The following is a 21,880-nucleotide window of genomic DNA, read 5'->3' on the forward strand; positions in this document are numbered from 1 at the left end:
ATTAATAATTGGAAGGTTACTCTAGGCTTGGTTGATGGGGTTGGAGGAAGTAGGTCATTGAGGGCATGCTTTGGGGGGATATATTTTATCCCTTGCTTCTTTCTTCAGCCCAGAGTGGTGAAGTATGGAAAGGCCATGGATTGAACCTCTGAAACCGTGACCCCAAAACAAACTTTTCCTCCCCTAAGTTGTTCTTGTCACGTATTTTGGTCACAGCAATGCAAAGCTGATTAACATGTTTCCTGGTAACTGGGAGCAAGTTTGTTAGTGCAGGTGAACAGAACGTGGGATTCATGCACACACCTCTTCCTGCACCTTGCTTTTCCACTCAGTACTTTCTGACAGATTATTCTCTATCAGGAAGAGAATATCTACTTTGTTCCTTTAATGTTTGGAAAGTACTACATTGTAGCCTTGGTGCCATCACAACAATAGAGGACCCATTTAAGTAACCATACTCAAGACTGGACCTACGTTATTTGAAAGTATCTACTAACTCAACTAGACCTTCAGCAATAATTTACCAAAGTAGATGTTCCCTTCTCCTAGACAATATATCCAGGCAAAGTCTCATATGTGCTCCCACTTTACCCTCCAAAGCCTGAGGGAAAACTTGCCATCCAATCATGGAACTCTTCTCCAAAGAATGGGGTTTCAGAATTCTTTTCAAGAGGGTTGAGGCAGAGGGGACTTCCAAGTATCGTTGTTAATAAGTTTAGAAATCGTACTTGATATCCACCTAGAAACCTACTTGTCTCCCTAATCTAACCAGTCTCTTTCTTGTTTATTCTTTCTAGCCCTGATATTGTTCATAAATCTATAAGGTACTTATTATTTCCTAAAGAATCAGATGAATCTTTGCATCCCTCTAAGGAAGGAGTTGGTGTGTACAAAACTTCCTAAAAAAAAAAAATCCATAATAAAGATAGTTGCTTCCTCCTCAGTTTCAAATAACATGAACCAAAGTTTCTTCTCAAATGTAATTTATTTCAGGACACAAGTTTTTACAAGCTTGGAGAACTAAGTCCTTTTTTAAAAAAAAAAAAAATTATCACATGGATCTTTTTTACTTGATTCCATTGCTATGGATCTTTTATTCTCTACCTCAGAGACACCAAATAGTTGTCAACTTTCTAAAGTAGAATTTTAAATCAATATATTTTGGTAAACTCAGCATTTTTAGTAACCACCTCCACCCCCCCCCCAAAAAAAAAAAGACAAAATCCTGACATTCCCTCTAGATTACTAACAAAGTTTTTTTTTTTTTTTCACAACTTACCTGAGTCGCGTGTAACCATAAGAAGCAAAAGAGTCATGAATCCTCCTCCACAATGCATGTTTAGGACTCTGTATCAAATAGTTTATCTGAAACAGAATAAGATAGCTTATGCCAAAAACTTAATAAAAACATACCTGTCTTATGAAGGCTTTAAAAAATCATGTGACAGCAGATGTTTAAACATAGCCCAGATATTTTCAAATCCCTTAAAGTGGTCACCAGTTCTCAGAAGTTCCAGCCATGGAGAACTAACGAAATGTCAAGGCAATTAATGTTGGCTTCCAGAAGAAATACTTAACAATGCAACTTTCTAATTCAACAGAATTAGGCCTAAAATTAGTGTTTTAGGCCTGATCTACTAAGGCCTGCCTCCAAAGTCAAAGTTAAGGGCCACAGTATTTCTAGAAAATCTGCCATTTCATTAACGAACAATTTGTGTCATGCCAAGACATGTACAGCAGTTGCATCTAGGGGGAACATGTGTGTTGACACGTGCATTGTTAGAGTCTGTAAACAAGTCTGGATGGCGCCTGGCATTTTGCCAGAGGGAGTGGTTTGTGAAGTAACGCCAGCAAGCCATTAAGTGTGGAGATTCCTTATTGGTTGACTGCTGTATCTATTTTATGTTAATTAAGATAAGCTCTGTGGAATGTATAAATACCCCTCCTGTCCTACAATAAAGGGCTCCTACTCCTGCTGTATCAACCTACACAAGTTCTTCATCACCCCCCCCCGCCCCCCCCCCCCCCCCCCCCCGGCTATTTTGCCCAGCCAGCCAGGCTGTGGCAGTGCATGAGTGTGTATGTGCGTTAGACAGGTTTATGTCAAAATAGTCAACTACTGTTCACAGTTAAGGAGGTCTGTCTGTGTCTACTATCAGCTGGCCCCATTGTTTTAGGTCTATGGTGAGGAAGCACATCTCGGTGGGGGACACATTGGTGGAGTAAAAATGGTCACCTTATGACCAGGGAACAAACAGAAGAAAGGGAAAGTAGTCAGGGTCCCACTATCCCCACAAGGGCACACCCCCATGACCTAAAGATCTCCTACTAGGCCCTGCTTCCCAGTGTCCACCACCTCCCAAGCCACCACTTGGGGATGAAGCCTTTAATACCCAGGCCTTTGGAGGGTGCATAAGAATTTGCTCATCATGATTGGTAATTCAATTTTCATTTGTGGGTTGAATGTTTAAAAATGCATCTTCCTTCTGGGAGCTGAGCCTATTCTGCTTGTCAGTAAAGTCTGGCCCAGTGTGTAGCACATAGCTCTTCAGTGTCACTGAAGAACACTTGTGTGTGCTATGGCCATGCATTCAAACTCAAGTGCCCATGGGTGTTTATTGTAGGGAACAGAGACTTAAAGATCTCCCTACACCCCAGAGCCCACTTTGAAACTGACCATGACCCAGTGTAACTGAGATCTGCATAGAACTTTGATCCTAGGACAACCTGACCCTTACCCTTTTAATTACAAAATTTAGAAAGCAGAATGTCAGCAAATTCTTCCTCAGTGGAGACCATTCACCAAGTCCAACTATTCATAAATAACCCTATGTCCCTTGTTTACCAAAAACCTTGCTGCTTCCACCTCAGTGACCCACCAGCTGGAGGGAACACAATGTGATAGAAAGAGCTTAGTCTCACGGACGCACAGACCCTAGCTGGCTGTCTAATTTGACCAAGGCCTGAGGAGCTCTCCAAGTTTGGGCAAGGTATTTAAAAGTCTTATAGCCTGTTTGCTTATTATCAAAATGAAGCTAAAGAGGCTCTTTACATAATGAAGCTGTCTGAAATTTATGAAGTCTTTTGGGTACATGGTAGCCTCTCACCTAGAATAAGTTCCTTTTACCAACTTCCACTCACCTCCCATCCTAAACAAAAGGGGAGCTATTAATTCCTGAATCCTAGAAAAAGTTCAATAATGAAGCTGCCGAACTATTTATAACAACCCTTACCTATAACACCACCAAACATTTGGTGGAATTTCCAAGAGCTACACATCAATAATGTAAAGGCGAAAGGAACAAATATGTATGGAAAGTACCCACTGTTCATAATTGAATTAGAACAATTTTATGCTTGAAACTTCTTCCATTCCCCCCCACCAACACCTTTTATCATTAACTCTGTCTATTCTTGTAGAATGAAAAATGTTGTTTCCTTTATGTTATTTCTCTGGTGAAGGCTGACGTAACCTTGTAAAGGTCATCAATTTCTTTCTTTCTTTCTTTTTCTTTCTTCCTTTCCTTTTTTTTTAAGATTTGAGGTTTTTTAATAAGGTCTACAAATGGGTAAAATTATGAGATTCTGATTTTTTCCCCCTGTCCTAGGATTTAAACCCAGGGGTACTTTGTCACTAAGCCACTTCCCCAGGCCCATTTTAATTTTTTTTTTTTTTTGATACAGTGCCTCACTAAATTGCTAAGGCTGGCATCACACTTGCAATTCTCTTGTCTCAGCCTCCAGAATCCCTGGGATTAGGGGTGTGTGCCACACACACAGCAAGTTATGAGATCCTGATTAGTTATTAGTTTCAATATGAAGCATAATAGGACCGTATTGTACCAAAAATAGCTGATATTCATGAAGCTCTGTGTGTGTGGTTGTGTGTACATTAAGCTTTGAATGTACTTGTTAAGCTGTAGGTATTAAATCTAGAGGTTAATATTTTATTAAACAATGAATTCATCTCCAGAAAAAGAACTATTCTGAGAAATGTCATTTATATACTATCAAGTATAAATAAAACAAATATAGGAGACTATAAATATTAAATTTCTGTTATGTAGGATTTTTTCAGTTTTTTCTGATTTTTTTTTGTAACTGTTAATTTTCTTCTTTCTTTAAATGTTTTTCTGATTTTTAAAGCAATATGTGCCTAACACAGAATATTTACAAAATGAACACTAAAAGAAACCAATATAAAATAATATTTTAGCATTTTAACTATTTTCTGTGTATTTTAAATAGTTAAAAGTATTTAATTAATTTCATATCTTGCATTTCCATTTAATATTATGCAGTGAGCATTTTCCTGTATCAGGCTGTTCTCTTTGTTAACATCATTTTAATTGCCACCCAAAATTCCTTCTGATGGACATATGATTCTTTACAAGATGAATTATACTGTGAAATAACTCCATGACTGTCCTCACGAGACCTGACTCTCGCATGTGACTCAGTGTTTTGGAGTGCAGCCTCTCGTACCTGCCTGGAAAGACTGGAATCTCCATTTTCTTTTACCAGTGAACGAACCTCATGCATGTCACTTATCCTCTCTCTGCCCCAATTTCTTTGTCCAAACAAGGAGACAGCAATACTATCTATCTTAAGAGCTGATCATAAATTACATGCATTACTCTTGCAAATGACTGAAGAATAATAAACACCCACTTAAATGTTAGCTATTATTATTTGCATTTCTTATCATTTCCATGGCAGGATGTGAATGAACACAACATATTTGAGACATTGCCAATCATATTGCCCAGAAATGTTGCCATGATTCATATACCTTCCCTCACAGTGCAAGACGGTTTCCATCCACCACACCTGGAAAAGCACTGGGCAGTCTCATGTTTTAAAATGAACCAGGTAGTCAATATGGAAAGATGGTACCTGTTGGCTTTGTTATAAATGATGTCAATTTTAACCATGTGCTATTAGCTATTTTATTTCTATGATTATGAACTATTTCTTCACATCCATTGCTCAGTTCTCAGATGTTGAGTGTTTTGTCCAATTTGTTTAGTTTGCTTTTAATTCCTCTTTTTTTTTTTTAAAGAGAGAGAGAGAGAGAATTTTAATATTTATTTTCTAGTCTTCGGCGGACACAACATCTTTGTTTGTATGTGGTGCTGAGGATCGAACCCAGGCCGCACGCATGCCAGACGAGCGTGCTACCACTTGAGCCACATCCTTAGCCCTTAATTCCTCTTTTGATGTGCTAATAAATGGAAGATTATATATTGAGGGCATCAAACTTTTTTTGTTTTTGCTTTGTGACTTTTCTATTACTTTCAAATATAGATGATTCCTCTTCTCACAGTTGTAAAGCAGATGATTATCTTTATTTTCTTCGTTTTTATGGCTTAATTTTTTAATTTAACTTTTTAAAAAATTCACTGGATTAATTTTCATGGTTAGCATGAAGATAGGGTCTAGTTAATGTTACTTTTCCAAAATAGCCAAGATTAATTATCTATGATTAATTCAGTAGTCCTGTCTTTCCATTAAAGTTTGTTGCTAGCAGGTTATAATGAATAGGTCCCTGAGGACTCTGTGGAAAATCTAGCACAGCATGCTTGCTCAAGTTCAAATATATGTCTATAGGGGTGCGCACACACACTCTCTCTCTCTCTCTCTCTCGCTCTCTCTCTCTCCATTGTCTTCTCTCCCTTTGTTTTTCTATTTATAGTAATTATCACTAACTGACATTTTTACATTATGTCTGCTTAATGATTATTTGCTGAATTAATTAATGCATTAAATTCTTAAAATATTTAGAGTTTGGAGTTCATGTGATCATCTGATTCATTAGCATATGGCCCTGATTTTCTACTTTTTAAATCATGACATCTTGAAAAGAATGTTTTAACCTCAATGATGTCCAGGGTGCTATATCTCAACTGGAACTTTAAAAAATAATAATGAAGCTAGGGCTCTACCCACCTGTCTGGAAATTCCCTGTCTGTATAGCCTGGGAAACCTGAGTCACCAAAACTCCCCAGGTGGTGATTCTAATGCCAAGCCAAGGACAAGAGCCACAGATTTACTGGACTTATTCATATACTTAAAGAAGTAAAATGTAATATGTCATATATACATATATGTACATATATACATATACATTTAATAAAACATACATTATATCTTGAATAATAAATACATTAAGTGAATGTATACATATATCTAATGTTTTATTTAAGTATAAAATAAATGTATGTGCACCTCTGTATATGTGTGTATTTAAAGAATAGTCATATACTTATCTGAATCATCTAATGTCATGAAATTTTTTCTAAATAAAAAAAAATAATTTCTCTTTCAAAAATTGTGAGACCTAGGGAGAAGATCAGTTATAAACATTTCTGTCCCACAAGGCCATGCAGAACAAGGCCCTTTCCAGGGTATCTGGTCATCTCCTAAGCTGCTGGTTCTGCCCAGCCACCCTTGTTTATTGACCCCACCCCTACCCTGAAGAAACTGACCATTCTCTAGAATAAAATATTTCACAGAAACCCATAAATGTTAGGCCATTAAAAATTTTATCTAATGAGGGTCCTGAGACTCATGGAAGTGAGTCTAGATTAAAGCTAGTTTCACTGACTTATGCAGAAATAAATGTAAATTGCCTTGCTACCACCCATTCTCATTAGCAAAACATATAATTGAGTTCCTCTTAAGATAAACTGCCTTGACAAAAATCATAACATCAGTGTTGTTGTTGTTGTTGTTTTTAACATAGTAGATCAAACTTGGGCCCTCACTCATGCTAGGCAAGAGCTCTACCACTGAACTCCAGCTGCAGCTCACCAGTGATTTTTTTTTTCCCCCAGGTAATTATTTCTCTCCAGGGTGCAATGCATGGGGTTTCACTCCATTTGCAAGGTGATAAAACAACCAAAGAGAAAAGAAAAAAAAATTATCTTAGAAAACCGCATGCACTTCACTCAAAGGAACAAAGAGTCTATGTGGAATTTGGTTTCCCTCTATAAGGCAAGGAAAATCATAGCCACTTCATAGTTCTTGTCCCACAATTATCTGTTACTGTTCTTTTCATGCTTTTCCCTAAATCTGCCCATTTCTCCCAGCCACTAGGAAACTACAGTCCTTGCAATGTGGCTCAAAGGCTGGCTTCTCAAGGAAGCTAATTATTACTGCTCACACAGGCATAGCCTTGTCCAAGCTCATCTGAGAGGACATTTCCATTCTTCGAGAACCAGCCTTCTCCCCCTGGTAAGGTCCCAGAGGGCAGAACCTGCCTTTCTATACTGTGTGCCCAGACCAGCAAATGCAGTTCCCCAAATTTGCACTTCCCAGTCTACCCAAGCTATGGGGTTAAGAGGAGTTCCCTAGGTCCCAGCAATGTGTGTGGCATAGAACATGTTTGCAGAGGTCCCAAGAATAGAGCAAGGGAAGTTGGTGAAATTATTACAGTATTCTCTGATCTCTACCCCTGAATGACCTTTTCCAGCCATTAACTGTTCTGATAACTGGGATACAACCTGCTAGGTGTTCTGACTTCTGGAGGCCCCACAGATTAAAGACAGAGCTTTGGAACCAGGAACATTAGATGTGAAACTAGGATCTACTACTACATAGCTGTGGAACAGACTGCCTTTGAAAATAGGGCAACTTCCTAATAACTGAGTTTCTATAACCTGTATTTCCTCAAACTGTGAGTGGAGGCAGAAGGAAGAGATCTCTCCCCACACTCAGAGGGGCTAGGAACTGGAGATTGGCATGTTTCTGACTTACAAAGCCTAACTATATATATACATATACATATACATACACTATCTGTACATTTCCTGCCTTTTGTCACACTCTGCCTTCTTGTCTTTTATAAAATCTTTCCATGTCCCTAAATCCCCCAAAGATGGATATTTGAGTCAGAAAGTTTTTCTCCATCTTCCTCAAAGCTGGCTTTGAATAAACCATTCCCTTGCCAATCTACCTCCAGAATTTCCAGGGGGAACAACCAGCTATAAAGCCATTCCCTTGAATAAAAAGTTGGATGCCCTTGGATAAATTGCTAAATCTCTTTGTGCTTGAATCTCCCTCCCTTTTCTTAAATGTGATAATACCTCCTCCTTCATTTCACCTCTGAAAGGCTTACGTGCATACAACAAAAGTTTTCTATACTGTGTCAGGCACACCGTAAGTGCTTAAGAAACAACAACTATTGTCATCACTTATTTCAGCTGTTCTCATCTCTAAGAAAAGAATTGACAATGTTTTCACTTCTAAAAATCATACTATCAGTGAGAGTTGATGATGCTGTCTCACCGATTATTCTTAGGCGCGCACGCACAACACACATAATCAATCTAGTTTTCAGATACCGGCCCCTGAGTCTGGGTGGCTCTTTGTTCCAAGCGGCTGGGGAAAACCGGGACTTAGCATTCGTGGCTCGGGCGCCCGTCCTTACCTTCCAAGGGGTGTCTCTGAGGCTGGGGCGCGGGCGTTTGTCCCTCTTTCACACGGATTCTTGACTGCGAGGTGGCATTCAAAACTCAGGTGAGAAAAGGTGATTCCCCGGAGCTCCTGGCAACTGTGAAACTGGAAGGAGGCGCGGCCGCAGGGCGGGACAGAGAGAGAGAGATAGGTAATCGGGGAGGGTAATCCGGGGCGGGGAGGGGATACCGATCAAAGGTGAAAAAAGAAAAGCGTCCTGCGGCTCCTGGCTGTGAAACCCGGCTAGAGAGGGCTGCAGGTGGGCGCTGCCCGTGGGAGGACCCCAGGTCCCGGGAGCGCTCCAGGGGCAGCGTGTCACGCTGTCCGCCGTGGGATGCTCCCAGGGATGGAGTCGCCCAGGCTTGAGGCGCCCACTCTCAGGAGTGACCCCGGTTTGCGGGGTGTCGGGTCAGGTGTGGGCTGCGTGCTTCTGGCAGCGAGACCGGGGGCCGGTTCCTCTGCGCAGGTGCCCGCCTGCGACTTACCGGAGCTGTGGGATCCCTGGGGCGACGGGCGCAGCGGGAAAATCATGGTCGCGTCCCGGCCCTGCGAACCGCCCCAGCCTCCACGCAGGGGTGACCTTCGACTCCAGCGACCCAGGGCGGCGGCTGTGCCACCTGCAGAGTCAGGAGTTGGCGCGCCCCTCCCGCTTTTGCGCACCCTTGAGGCAGCAAGGCGCAACAGCCAGACTAGCTGGAGGAGCGAGGACACCTGGACCCCAGCGAGGTGTCCTCATTTAAGAGGAAGAGGCTGGGGGAGGATCGGAGAGAGGAAGTGTTACCCGCAGCCTCCCCAGGAACCTTGCCTAGATCCTCCCCCCACCCCCACCCCCGCCTCCCCAGGACCGGTTTCCTCCCGCATGAGAAATAGACAAATGATGGGGAAAAATGAAATTTATGTCGTTTGCTCAAACTGGGAGGAAGCGGCTAGACTGCTTCTCTTCCAGCCCCACAGAAACGGTTCCAATGAAAAGAAACAAAATCCAGGCGATACACCTGTGTAGAGTAGTTCGAAAACATATCAGTCACAATTTCCTTGGCATTTGGCCTCAGATTGAGGGAGTTTTAATTCTGAGTAAGGAAATCCAGGAGCTCTCTGTTTCAGAAGGACAACAGAGAAGTCCCCAAGCCACTGAAGGCTCCCTGAGCCAAACATGTGGAGGGGTCATTATTTTAGGAACTCAGGTCAAACTCCAGGCATTGCCTGGCATGAGGGATGGGGATTCCCTACTGGGGAGTGATATAGAGGGGTGCAGAGTTGTTGACTTAAAATTTTAAATTGTTCAAAAGAAAGGAGGCCAGAGGAGAATAGTGCTTCTAGATACCTGTGGTATCCACAATATATAAATAATTTCTATACATCCACAATATAAAAAGAATCAGCACAATTTAAATAGGGCAAAGATTTTACCTTCACTGAATAAGGTACACTTGTGACCAATAAGAGCATGAAAAAGATGTAACACCATTAATTGTCAGAGAACTGCAAAATAAGACCACAGTGAGATTCATTAACCACTAAAATACCCATCACTGGTGAGGCACTAGAGCACCAGAGCTCACATTCACTAGTGGAAATTTTGAATGCAATGATTAGTTGGCAAAGCAATTTGTCCGTTTCTTAAAAAGTTAAACATACAATTACCCTGTCATTGCTTCTAAGTACTAAACAAAAAGAAGTTAAAAAAATATGCCCACAAGAATGTCCATGGGAACCATATTATAATAGCCATTAATGGGAAATAGCCCATCAAGTCTCTCAACAAGAAAATGAGTAAGAAAACTCTTACATAGCTATACAATGGAACACTGCTCAGCAATATAAAGAAACAAACTATTAACTGATGCAAAATATGGATAAATCTTTTAAAAAAATGTTATGTTATAGAAGAAGCCAGACCAAACATCACATAAGCGTGTTGATATGAATGTCAAGGTCTGACAAGTGTGAACATTGTTTACCTCAGGGGAAGGAAAGGAATGGACTGAGAAATGTCACAATGAAACTTCCTGGGGTGACAAGCATTTCTATTTTGTTTTGGGTGGTAACCACACGAGTGTGGTTCAGCTGTCAAAACTCACTGACCTGAATACTTAGGGTATATGTTTTATGAGTACAAACTTGACTCAATTAAAAACAATTCTTTATGTTTTTTTTATAATTCACAGACATTTTCACCACAATCAGATAGTTTACACCCAATCAGTTTGGGCTGAATTTCTTTTATTTATGCTACTTTGTGTGAATCTACGAGTCCTGTCACACAGAGCAAGAAACTGACTGAGGCTACAGGTGGTGCTGGCAGGAGAATCCAGGTATCCAGCAGGTTCCTGACCTCACTGTGAGCATGCAACTTGGAATTAGGAGCCCCTGGAACTCAGAAAACCCTTAGGGGTCATTTTTTCTACCTTCTCATTTTGTCAGCTGCAGAAACTGAGCCCCAAAGAGCTTAGGTGATTTGGGAAATGGTGTGTAAATTTAGGAAAGTGTATGAGAAAGAAAAGAACTCAGCAATGTCAACTTCCCTGAAGCCAGCCCTATCTGGGATCTCTGAATTGCTTTCTCTTCCCACCAAGTTTCCACAGTAGGCTCCCAGCTCCATAAGAACAGGCACAGGGGGTGCTTAACTCCTTTCTCAGCCTTCCTCTCTTGCCCTTCCCAAGGAGGTACTCTGCACACATACAGAAAATGCAAATATTTGTTGAATGCTTGCAAAGGAGCTCATAACATAGAGGCTTGAGACACATTAAAATTAAGAAATATGGGGCAAGTTGAAAACAAATGTATTACAGAACCAAGTAAGAGATCATCACCAATTGTATGTTGAGAATCCTACATATCTAAGGTAGAAAGATCCCCAAAACCTGAGGTACAGAGGGAAATAAAATTGGTTTCAAAATTTCCCACATCCATACACCAAAAAAACACACCTATCATTTTAGATGGGTGGGGAAGCAGGGATAAAGGTATATCTATCCCCAATAATGAGACTGCAGAGAATTTATTGTTTAGGAGTCTTCATTGAGAGGTGTTACAGAACATAATCAGCATTACAAGAAGCACAGGGAGGCTTCATAATTACAACTGTCACCATGGATGGAATTCTTCCGGCAATGCTAATATATGTTTTTACTATTACCACAGAAACCAAAGTGTTTGGCATTATTACATTTATTTCACCTAAGGCAACTAAGTTTCAGTGAAGTTAAGGAAATTCCTCATGGTCATATTCCTGGTGGATCCCAAACAGAATGATTTGTTCATTTTAAGTTCTATGATGTGAACAAGTCAGATATGCAGCATCCAGTTTTTTTGGTAATGCAATAAAATCAGATGTTGCCACAAAAAAAGGTACAGTAATCTAGCAAAATAATAATGCAGGATGTCCAGCTAAGTTTGAATTTCAGATCAACCTCAGATAAAATTTCAGCCTCTGAATTCAACTTTAACTGCTGTTCTGTGTTTTATCTGGCAACCCAATCTCAAGCTACAGGTTAAGAGTATAGAGTACCTAGAAAGAAGAGTAACTCTATATACTTTAGACAAACTTCTGGACATATGACATAAGTCTACCCAGGATCCTGAAAGGTATGACAGTGAGTTCAAGATGACATTCCCAGACAAGAATCTGTACTTCAGCTTTCTTTTGCCAGTTAAATATGAAACTTTCTTAAATTAGAAAAACATTTATCAGAAATAATCTAAAGATCATGGATTTATGAATGATTTTTATTAACTTCCCATTTTATATTTCCTGTTCTTCTACAATATGCTTCTGTCTACTTTGATAATAAGAAAATAATATTACCAAAGATAATCTAAACATGTGAAAGAAATCTTAGAACTGAAAAATTTTGTTTTATTTTAATGGCAATTTGGATAAGGCGTTCCAAAAAAAAAAAAAGTGAATATTTAGATAGTAAGGCTGAACAATTATTAAATAAAATACAATAAATTGTAGCATGATGGGAACAAGATTTACTACTGCTTTTATGTATGTGGGGATAGGACTTTTTTGGGGGGCTTTGGTTTTGGGGTTTTTTTTTCATAACAGGTGGTTGAACCCAGAGGCACTTTACCACTGACCTACATCCCTAGCCCTTTTTTATGTCTAATTTTGACACAGAGGCTTGCTAAGTTCCCCAGCCTGGCCTCAAACTTGCAACCCTCCTACCTCAGCCTCCCGAGTCCCTGAGATTATAGGTGCTTGCCACTGTACCCAGTTCTCAGAGTGTTCTTTGAGATGACACCAAAATTTAACTCTAAAACTTCCAGTTCGAAGTTCAAAATGTAAATTACCCATGAGGAATGAGAAAAAGAACAAAACAGAGGATCAAAAGCACTGTGAAGGGAAAAAAAAAAAAAAATCCTACGCTATAACAGAACAAAACAAAATGGGGGAGGGCTGGTAAACTTTTTTTTCTGGGCAGTTGTATCCACCTAGAATTAGGAAAACAGAAGTAAAGTTACAGATGGAGCCCGAGGGCTGACTACCCTGGACATTCCTTCTATTCCCACTTCAGAACAGGTGCAGAGGCAAATCCCAGCACCCACCCCAGAAGTCAGGAGAGCTGCGAACTCAGACGTGTGCATGCATCAACAGAAGCGCTGGTCCCTGTTGTGCAAGTCTTGCTGGGGAGTTTGCTTGGGATGGGCATTTGGTACCTCACGTGCTTCCAGAACCTGGAATTCAGAGACCGTTTATTGGCCACGTGATCTTCCCTCCATTTGATGGTGCCCTGCACTTTCACAAGGTGCTTGAGGGAATCCTGAAGGTCATCCACCTGCAGTCCACCTGTGTCTCCGGGAGCCTCCATTTCTATTAGAATCACCTTGGAGTCGTTCCGGATGAGGGCGCTGTGCAGGGCAATCTCCTGCTCGTAGGAAAACTCTTTGCTGTGTGTGATGTGAGGAGCCAGGATAAACACGTGTCGCCTGCTTTTTCTCAGGTTGGTTTCCACTGCCGTGGCTGCATCTGGTCAGGTGAGAAACAGATTGGGGATCTCCTATCATTGCCTTTTTGATAGTCTAATAGTGGAGGTTGTTCTGAACATTAAAAAATATTCTTAGTGTTGTAATCTGGCATGAGATTCTGATCACTGATCAAACGACTTATTCAGAAAGTGGGAATGAACTTGGATAGAGAACCAACCCATTTTTTTTTTCTTCTTTCTCCCATCACCATAAAAACATCCACCCAACGCCCTCTTTTTCACCAGGTAAAAATCAATTCTAACTAAAACGGTTCTTCCAGTGATTTGGGAATGTGGACGTATCTCACCTACTGTTTCATGGGAGATTTAGAATTATCAGAATTTTCTTCTTTGACTGTAAGAGACTTAGAAGATGTGTGCATGTGTTTTAAAAGGGCTTCATATATGAACTTAAACACAATTTAACATATTAACTCACACGGGGAGAGTGAAATTTCAAGAAGCCCTGCCCCCAGCCCAAGCTGATCCATGTCTCTAGGAAAGTCCTGGTTCCACTTCATACCCCAGTAATCTCTGTTGTCAGGACTGATTTGATCGAGACTAGAAAAATCTTAAGGAATATTATATCTTTTTCCAAGTCAGTGTCTAAGAAGATCAGTACCATGGTGATTTAACTATCTCTGGGTGGACTAAGTAAAACATGTAAAGTACCTAATTCTCACGGCAGGAGGTAAAAATACAGTCAGGAAACACAACCATGAACAAAGCAACTCAAGATCTTTTTAGTGTAGGGGCTGAAGGCTGCAAATTCATGAAGTCTGAAGTCAAAAAATAAATATTGTGAAATATTGTTAAATGAAGATCATGAATTCAGATTCTCCATCCTGGATGGAGCGGGATGCAGAAGGGCCGTAAAGGGGGTGAAAATGGAAGGTAACTAGCATAAGAATACACACAAAGCCAGGCGTGAACATTTTCTAAGGATAGAAGAGAGTCCAGTGGTGATCTGGTGGGTTTATTCTATCTGAGTGGAAGAAAGATCACAGGTTATGCCTTGAGGGAGGGGAAGGAGGAAATCATTTCAATAAGTGTGTCGTTGCCCAGTGAATGCAACACAGGCATGAGCACCAGAGAGTATCGAAACTTGGCTGGGGAGAGGTGGAACTAGAAATGAACTTGATGCACTAAGAAAGAAGAGATGAAGAGCCCATGCCCAGAGGTGGTGCACAGTGTGAGCTCACAGACAAGTGGTGTCCCCCGCCAAGGCCTGAGCACACCTGTGACATGAAAAGAGCTCTTGAAACCATCACCCATTACTTTCCACCAGTGTGGGAGAGCTGGGGAATGAAAGGGGAGCTTCCTGGAAAGAATCATATGATGTATACAGAGACAGCTTTACCTTCTCCAGGTAGCAGATCTCTTCCATAAATGCATAATTTATATCCACATTGATTTTCAAGAACATCAGGCAGAATCTGATGAACAAAGTACTCCACAGAACCGGCCTCTTCTGAATTGCTTCTGTAGTTCCGTGGATATATAACATAAGCATCATAGAGTTTTCCATCTGAAAATGAAAACAAGAAGTACAACTCCATTACTTGGTTCTAAAAATTCTCATTTTCACTTCTCCGAGTACTACTTTCCTCACCAAGTTCTATGGCTGTTGGTGAATGATCCCCATCCTCCAAAATATTCTAGAACCAAGAGATGATGGCAATCCACTGCCACAAAATGTGGTATGGAAATAATAGTCTTAATCCCAAACTTCTCTTGCTATTCATTGTCTCAGACTGAATAATGGAGAACAGAAGAGATAGTGCCCAGTGTAGGTCAAGTGGTGTGGTCATGGCTGATCACTAATCTATTATGAACTATTTATAGTCATTGACATGCCTTCTCCTAGTGTCTGGTAGACCTCAGTGTCATCCATTTCCCCCCATACAGTGGTTCTCACTTATCCACAGGAAATGTGTTCCAAAATCTCAGTGGATTCCTGAAACTTCAGAAATACTGAACTCTACATATTCTAAGTGTTCCCCTATACAGGCATACCTATGAAAGTTTTAAGTTATAAATCAGACACAGTAAGACATGAATCATAATAACTAATAATAAAATAGAATAATCACAGCAAAATATTATAATAAAATTGCCAGAACAGCTGCTTTTGCACGTTGGGGGCAATTATGGAGTTAAATAGAGGTTACTTGAACACAAGCACTGATATACTACAATAGTCAATCTGATAATCAAGACACTGACTAATAGGCAGGTAGCCTGTTAGTCTAGTGGATACACCAAACAAAGAGATGATTCATGATTCAAGTCCTGGGCAGGATGGTGTCAATTTTCACCACACTACTCAGAATGGTGCAGAATTTAAAGCTTGTGTTTTGTTTAGTTATAGTATTTTCATATATATATAAATTTTAACCACAGTTGACCTTGGGTAACTAAAACTACAGAAAATGAAACTAAGGATAAGGGGAAACTACTATACTTTTCTGGAAGAAGTGAAAATGCTAAAGGCTAGTAATGACTAACTAGAAAATAGAGTTTCTTAAGACGTCTCAATTTCCCACAAAGAATTAGCTATAGTAGAGTATATAGAAAAATCTAACATCTGTTTGCTTACAAATGAAAGAATAATGTCCATATTTAGTAGGCAGAACTATCTTGTTTTACATATACATTATGTGCATGTGTGTATGTGTATGTGTTCATATGTGTGTATACTACTGTATGCTCACATACATATGTGTGCTCATGTGCATGTATATACTCATAAAACAACTTTCCAGGGAAAATGATCTTGCATTCTGCTGCATCTGTCTAACTTATGCATATATGCAAAACAGAAACAACTTTTTTTTTTTTTTTACTGCGCTTTATTTCATAAAGTTTTACTAACACACATTTCCCAAGTATTCAAAACTTTCTGGGCTTGGGACAGATTCTGCTATTAGGGATTTAGTAGAAACAGCAAATCTAGCAAGGAGAATATTTAAGCTGTTGTCATGAATCTCAGTACCACATTGAACATCAGAGCAGGATGGAAAATGGTCTCTGAGTAGACTCAAAAAATTTCACTAAGCCAAGTGTGGTGGTACACACCTGTAATCCCAGTGACTCAAGAGGCTGAGGTAGGAGGGAGGATCACAGTTCAAGGTCAGTCAAAGCAATTTAGTGAGATCCTGTCTCAAAACTAAAAATAAAAAGGGCTGGGGATGTGGCTCAAGGGTAAAGCACTTTCGGATTTAATCCCCAATATCTCCCCCGCCCCATTTACTGATAATCTGTTCTTATGAGACCTTTTTCTTTTGAAGAAAAACTTGAAACTTGCCACTTACCATTCCTAGTTTTGTAAGGTCTAGCTACATCTCTCCAGAGCAGAATGACCTCAATCCAGAATGATTTCAGAATTATCACCAAGATATTGATTATCATTAACGAGATACTACATCCTGCAACTACATAGTAGATGTGTTGATGATCAACTACAAAGGACAGGGAGAGGAGAAGAGCAATCCTTAGTATTATGAAAACAAGATAAACAGACAAATATATGCATAGTGGCCTCCACTGGAATTATAAGAGATTCACACCAAAAATACTTCCCTGGAATTTTCATGGCTGCTTTAAACTTCAGTTCATCAACATTAATGAACCTATACTCTGTGCAAAGCACCAGGTAGTCATCACCCAGGATTCTCAAGAGCAAAAGAGACACATGTAAACTTAACTAAGCTGGGAGGTAAAAGCATGATTGTAACTGGCAGAGACATTTGAAAAAGAGCTTGCTCCATTCTGGGCAAGGCAGACTTCCTGCAGAAGATTCCTGAAGGACATGTAGGATTCAGAGACATGCAGAAACAGGAAATGACCTCCTGTCCAGGAGAATGCTGTGAGACAAAGTGCAGATAGGGGAGTCTGTTTTCTTAGGAACCGGAACAACCCAATTTGGGAAATTAGTGAAAGCTGATTACAAAGATGGGTTGGGGCTAGATTTGACCAGAGTTGAAACCCCAGGCAATACACTTGCCTTGTTCTGTTTGAAGGTCATGGGAGCCATCAACAATGTAAGTGCTTTCCACACAAGATTAATCGGATGGCAGAAGGTTGGGTTCTGTGCAGACAGATTGCAGGTGCTCTGAGTAGTAAAGAGCACAGAATTTGTGGTACAAGATGAGGATTCAAACTCGTATAATAATGGGAGGGGAATGGACAAGCCTGGTGTTTGTGGGGCACACTAAGGAGAATGAATAAATGGGTCTGGAGGACACATGAGCTCTGATAGTTCGATGGCATAGGAAGAAAAGGTGCAGGCAGAGCCCTGGAAGTCTCTGAAGCCTATCTGATCAAGTTGAGTTGCTGGGTTCTAGATCCTTCGCCTACCCCTTCCTCCTCTGATGGCAAATATTATTTAGCCATCACTGAACTTTATCTGAGTATCCCTTGTTTCAAGAAATTCAAATGCAGCATAGTTTCCATCTTCAAGGACTTGTATCAGATGTGTACAAGCTGAACATAATAACTGGGATTTTTGTTTTTTGATACCTGGGATTGAATTCAGGGATAACTAAACCACTGAGCCACATCTCCAGCCCTATTTTGTATTTTGCTTAGAGACAGAGTCTCACTGAGTTGTTTAGTGCCTCACTTTTGCTGAGGTTGATGACTTTCACAGTATTCTTGGTGGTTTATGTTTATTTCCTTAGAATTGCCAGCAATCTTGTCTTAGAAACAGCCTTGCTTAAAAATGAAAGAGAGATCAAATGAGATTTGGTTTGTTTCAATCTTAAGACTCAGTTCATGGGCTCTCACGATCAATGCTGAAAGACACTGACCTTTATTCACAGATTTCTCCCCTCTGTATGTTCATGAGCCCTCTGAGTATCCATCACTATGACATCAAGAATGATGGAGGTGAAGTGATCCAAAGCTGGGAAAAAGAACTAAAAATTGGCAGAGAGCTTACTGTCTACATTGTCATCAGTTTGAATGATAAAAACTCTCTCAGGAACTCATTTCAAAACGATTGTCTAAACTGAGCACGGTGATATACACCTGTAATTCCAGCTACTTGAGAGGCTGAGGGAGGAGGATCACAAGTTCAAGGCCGGCCTGGGCAAGATCCAATCTCAAAATAAAAAGGGCTAGGGATACAGCTCAGTGGTAAAGCCCCACTGGGTTCAGTCCCCCGGAGTGAGGGGAGGGGGGATTTTCTAGAGGTCCTATCTGGATGCAGTCTAAGAATGTACACTTCTTGTGGGGATTGTTGTGAGGTCCTGTGCAGGACGCTTTCAATTGGAGGAAAGAGACTGATTCACTATGTAGAAGAGAATTGGAGTTCAGTATCTACCTAAGTACAATAACTTAAAAAGGTACAGGGGTCTGGGGATGTGGCTCAAGCAGTAGCGCGCTCACCTGGCATGCGCAGGACACTGGGTTCGATCGTCAGCACCACATAAAAATAAAAAATAAGAATGTTGTGTTCACCGAAAACTAAAAAATAAATATTAAAAAATTCTCTCTCTCTCTCTCTCTCTCTCTCTTAAAAAGAAAAAAAAGGTACAGGACAATCTTGCATGTGATGAATAAACACTCAACACTCCCAGCAAGTGTTTATAAATAGAAAAATGTCACTGTGTTTGAATCCTGGCTTCATGATTGTAGTAATCTATAGTATTTAGCAAGTTATTTGGCTCTTTACGCTTTTGTTTCCTCATCTATAACATTAGATGACAATAACATTCTCTCCCTTGTGGGGTATTGAGAGAATAAATGAGAAATTTAATTGTAAAATAACCAGACAGGACCTGGGACAACAAACAATGCATACGTGTGTGTTATTAATATTATGATCATCAAATATTTATTTAGTAGTATATAATAATATGGAGACATAGGATTTTGTTTGTTATTTAAGTTCAAAAGATGCTGTAGTTCCAGAAGTAAAGGTATAGCAGTAGAGACAATTTTTGTTTAATTTACACAGTCATTGAAACAGAGTATAACTGTTGATTTGAACAAAACCGATAAAATACAAATAAACTAGAAACTACAAAATCACACACACAAAGAAAAAAGGTAACATGAACAAAGTTCCAATACACAAGTAATCAGAGAATATTCATGAATTGTAACATAAGCAAAGCACAGGGACAAGGACACAAAGGTGGTGCTAGGTGGGGAGTGGTGTATGGCTTCCCCTTTCCTGTAGGATCCACATGCCCACTACCACCCTGGGACATTTTGACCTGGTCCACAGCCATCCTGGGGTGACACAGTCACCACTGGCAGAAGCCTAATGTCCTACTGAGCAGGACTGAATTTAAGCTCCTCTTCATGAGTCATGACTCTTTGTTTTATAAAGACAAATCAGAAGTTAAAATCAAAGCCAAAACAAGAAAACTCAAGCAGAGACCTATCATGACCATATCAAACTGGTCTGTTTCTCCCCGCCCCAAGTTGTTTTTCATTGTTCTAGGTGTCTGTGTGTTAATCCAGATGAATCCAGGCCATACCCTGCACATGAGTATGAACCCAGAGTTTAACTTTCTTTCTGGATCTTTGACAAATAATATATAATTTCTACATAGTTATACTGCTACTAAGAGAGTGATGTTATGTAAACAGACCCATATTTTTCCCTTTTCTCTGGGGTCAAATACTTCACCTAATAAACGAAATGACTGTCCCTGGTACTGCAAAAGAACAAGTGCACAGGAACCTAGTGCTTATCGGGATATTCGCCTCGATGACACTGCAGGCAGGGACTGATGGAAGGAGTGGACCATGGGGTCATCTGCCCCTGCCGAGAGCATCTTGTCATTGAGAAGAGTTAGTGCTATCTGGGTGTGGTGACGACAATCAGAAGCACAGTGACTCACAGGCAGCTTTATTATTGATTTGACTCCTCGGTACACAGCAGCATCCCTTTGTGGTCTGCACCTAAGTAGGAATGGCCTAGGAAGCAGTCACAGGTAGAAGAGGAGCCCACCGAGAAGCAGGAGGAGGAGAAGCAGGAGAGGAGGAGGAGGACGAAGGGGAAGAGGTAAGGAGGAGGAAAATGGGAGGAGGGGGAAGAGGACAGAGAGCAGTAAAGAAGGTTCCTAGCAAATGGAAATATTCTGAAAAGACCAGAGCCCGAGGGTCGGCACAGGAGAAGCGTGTTCTATGAGACAGGCCATTTCCATAGTCATGATGGAGTCCCTGGAACCAAACTGCAGGACGCTGTCCTCTTAAGAAAACGATTTCAGCTTACAGTTGACAGAGCAGACGCAGGTGACCAAAGCCTCAGACACTCCTTACTTGGCTTTTTCCTTCTCAGTCTTATGGTATTCCTTATCATTCCATGCAGGTTCAGGGCCAGACAGTTGTACTCCAAGGACAAATCCTCTTTCTTCACATCAGTTATTCTTAAAACTGTGCTCAGACATATCAGCTCATTGCTAAAACTGAGAAGGCACTTTGTTACCTTTTGGGGAGGGAGGGGGGGTGGAGTTTACTGGGTATTGATCTCAGGGGCACTCAACCACTAAGCCACATCCCCAGCCCTATTTTGTATTTTATTTAGAGTTGGGGTCTCACTGAGTTGCTTAGCGCCTCGCTGTTGCTGAGGCTGGCTTTGAACTCACGGTCCTCCTGCCTCAGCCTCCGGAGCCCTTGGGATTACAGAATGCCCAGCAACTTGTTACTTTTAATGTTTTCTCTGCAGGTGCCAATAATGAGGGAGAAGAAGGAGATGTTTCAACTTGGATATAAAAATACCTTTCATTTTGGCCTTCCTCCTCTTGAATTCTTGCTTCACCAAAGTCTCTCACTTTGGTTTTGTTAATCTGCCACAGGACGGCAGCCAATATCTGAGAGCCTTTTCCAAAGCAAGCAGAGCAAGTTATGTTTGCTGTTTTTCCTAGATGAGAAGTAAAGGAATTCACCAGTAAAATTAAATTATGCATGTAGTATCTAATTTCACTTAATGTGAAAAATGTTGGCAGAACATCTGATGTGGTCTCTAGAGCACCTTCTCTCTTTGCCCTCTTTGCCTCCTCCCTTCTCTCTAGACTCTTCATGTCACTCTCAATTAAACTGGAAGCTCAGCTCCCACCACTGTCTCACCTCAGAGGAAACTAAAGGGGCAGATGATCTAGCTTCACAGCCTCCCATGATAATGTAGGATTTCTCCTTACTAGAAACTGGAGTTTCTTTTTAATTGTTTCTTCTACAGTTTTCCCCTCCACCTGAATTTTCTTCATCTATCCATAATCTACCTTTGGAGACAAAACCACGTTTTACACAACTCAACAATCATCTGGAACTTGATCATCCATGAAGAGCACTCTCGAGTGCTCCACCCCAAATCCCTAACCGTGAGACTTCTCCCTGCGGAACTGAAAGACGCTGTTTGATCCTGGGTGTGTGTTCAACCATCCTTAGCCTGAGCCCTTGGCTCCCAAAGGAAGCTGTGTTAAAAAGAAGTCAAC

The 21,880-nt window shown here is 40.7% G+C and overlaps 2 protein-coding genes across 3 annotated transcripts in view; both read right to left on the reverse strand.

Moving 5' to 3' along the window:
* Il18r1 (interleukin 18 receptor 1) overlaps positions 1-9,113 on the reverse strand; it is a 36,898-nt gene extending 27,785 nt beyond the window's left edge. The window contains exons 1-3 of the mRNA XM_027951838.2: positions 8,943-9,113; positions 8,432-8,562; positions 1,280-1,365 (exon numbers count right to left, since the gene is read on the reverse strand). Of these exons, the coding sequence (XP_027807639.2) occupies positions 1,280-1,337 (58 nt within the window). The 5' untranslated portion in view covers positions 1,338-1,365; positions 8,432-8,562; positions 8,943-9,113. The remainder of the gene's footprint in view (positions 1-1,279; positions 1,366-8,431; positions 8,563-8,942) is intronic.
* Positions 9,114-11,457: 2,344 nt separating this feature from the next.
* Il1rl1 (interleukin 1 receptor like 1) overlaps positions 11,458-21,880 on the reverse strand; it is a 30,689-nt gene continuing 20,266 nt past the window's right edge. The window contains exons 7-12 of one of the 2 annotated variants that reach the window (XM_027951841.2): positions 21,168-21,309; positions 20,709-20,854; positions 16,745-16,891; positions 14,791-14,958; positions 13,290-13,432; positions 11,458-13,140 (exon numbers count right to left, since the gene is read on the reverse strand). In XM_027951841.2, the coding sequence (XP_027807642.1) occupies positions 13,054-13,140; positions 13,290-13,432; positions 14,791-14,958; positions 16,745-16,891; positions 20,709-20,854; positions 21,168-21,309 (833 nt within the window). In that variant the 3' untranslated portion in view covers positions 11,458-13,053. Of the gene's footprint in view, positions 13,433-14,790; positions 14,959-16,744; positions 16,892-20,708; positions 20,855-21,167; positions 21,310-21,880 lie in introns of both variants that reach the window. The other variant, XM_027951839.2, reaches the window with a different exon arrangement.

This window comes from Marmota flaviventris, chromosome 14, assembly GCF_047511675.1.
Source record: "Marmota flaviventris isolate mMarFla1 chromosome 14, mMarFla1.hap1, whole genome shotgun sequence".
Classification (NCBI taxonomy): domain Eukaryota; kingdom Metazoa; phylum Chordata; class Mammalia; order Rodentia; family Sciuridae; genus Marmota; species Marmota flaviventris.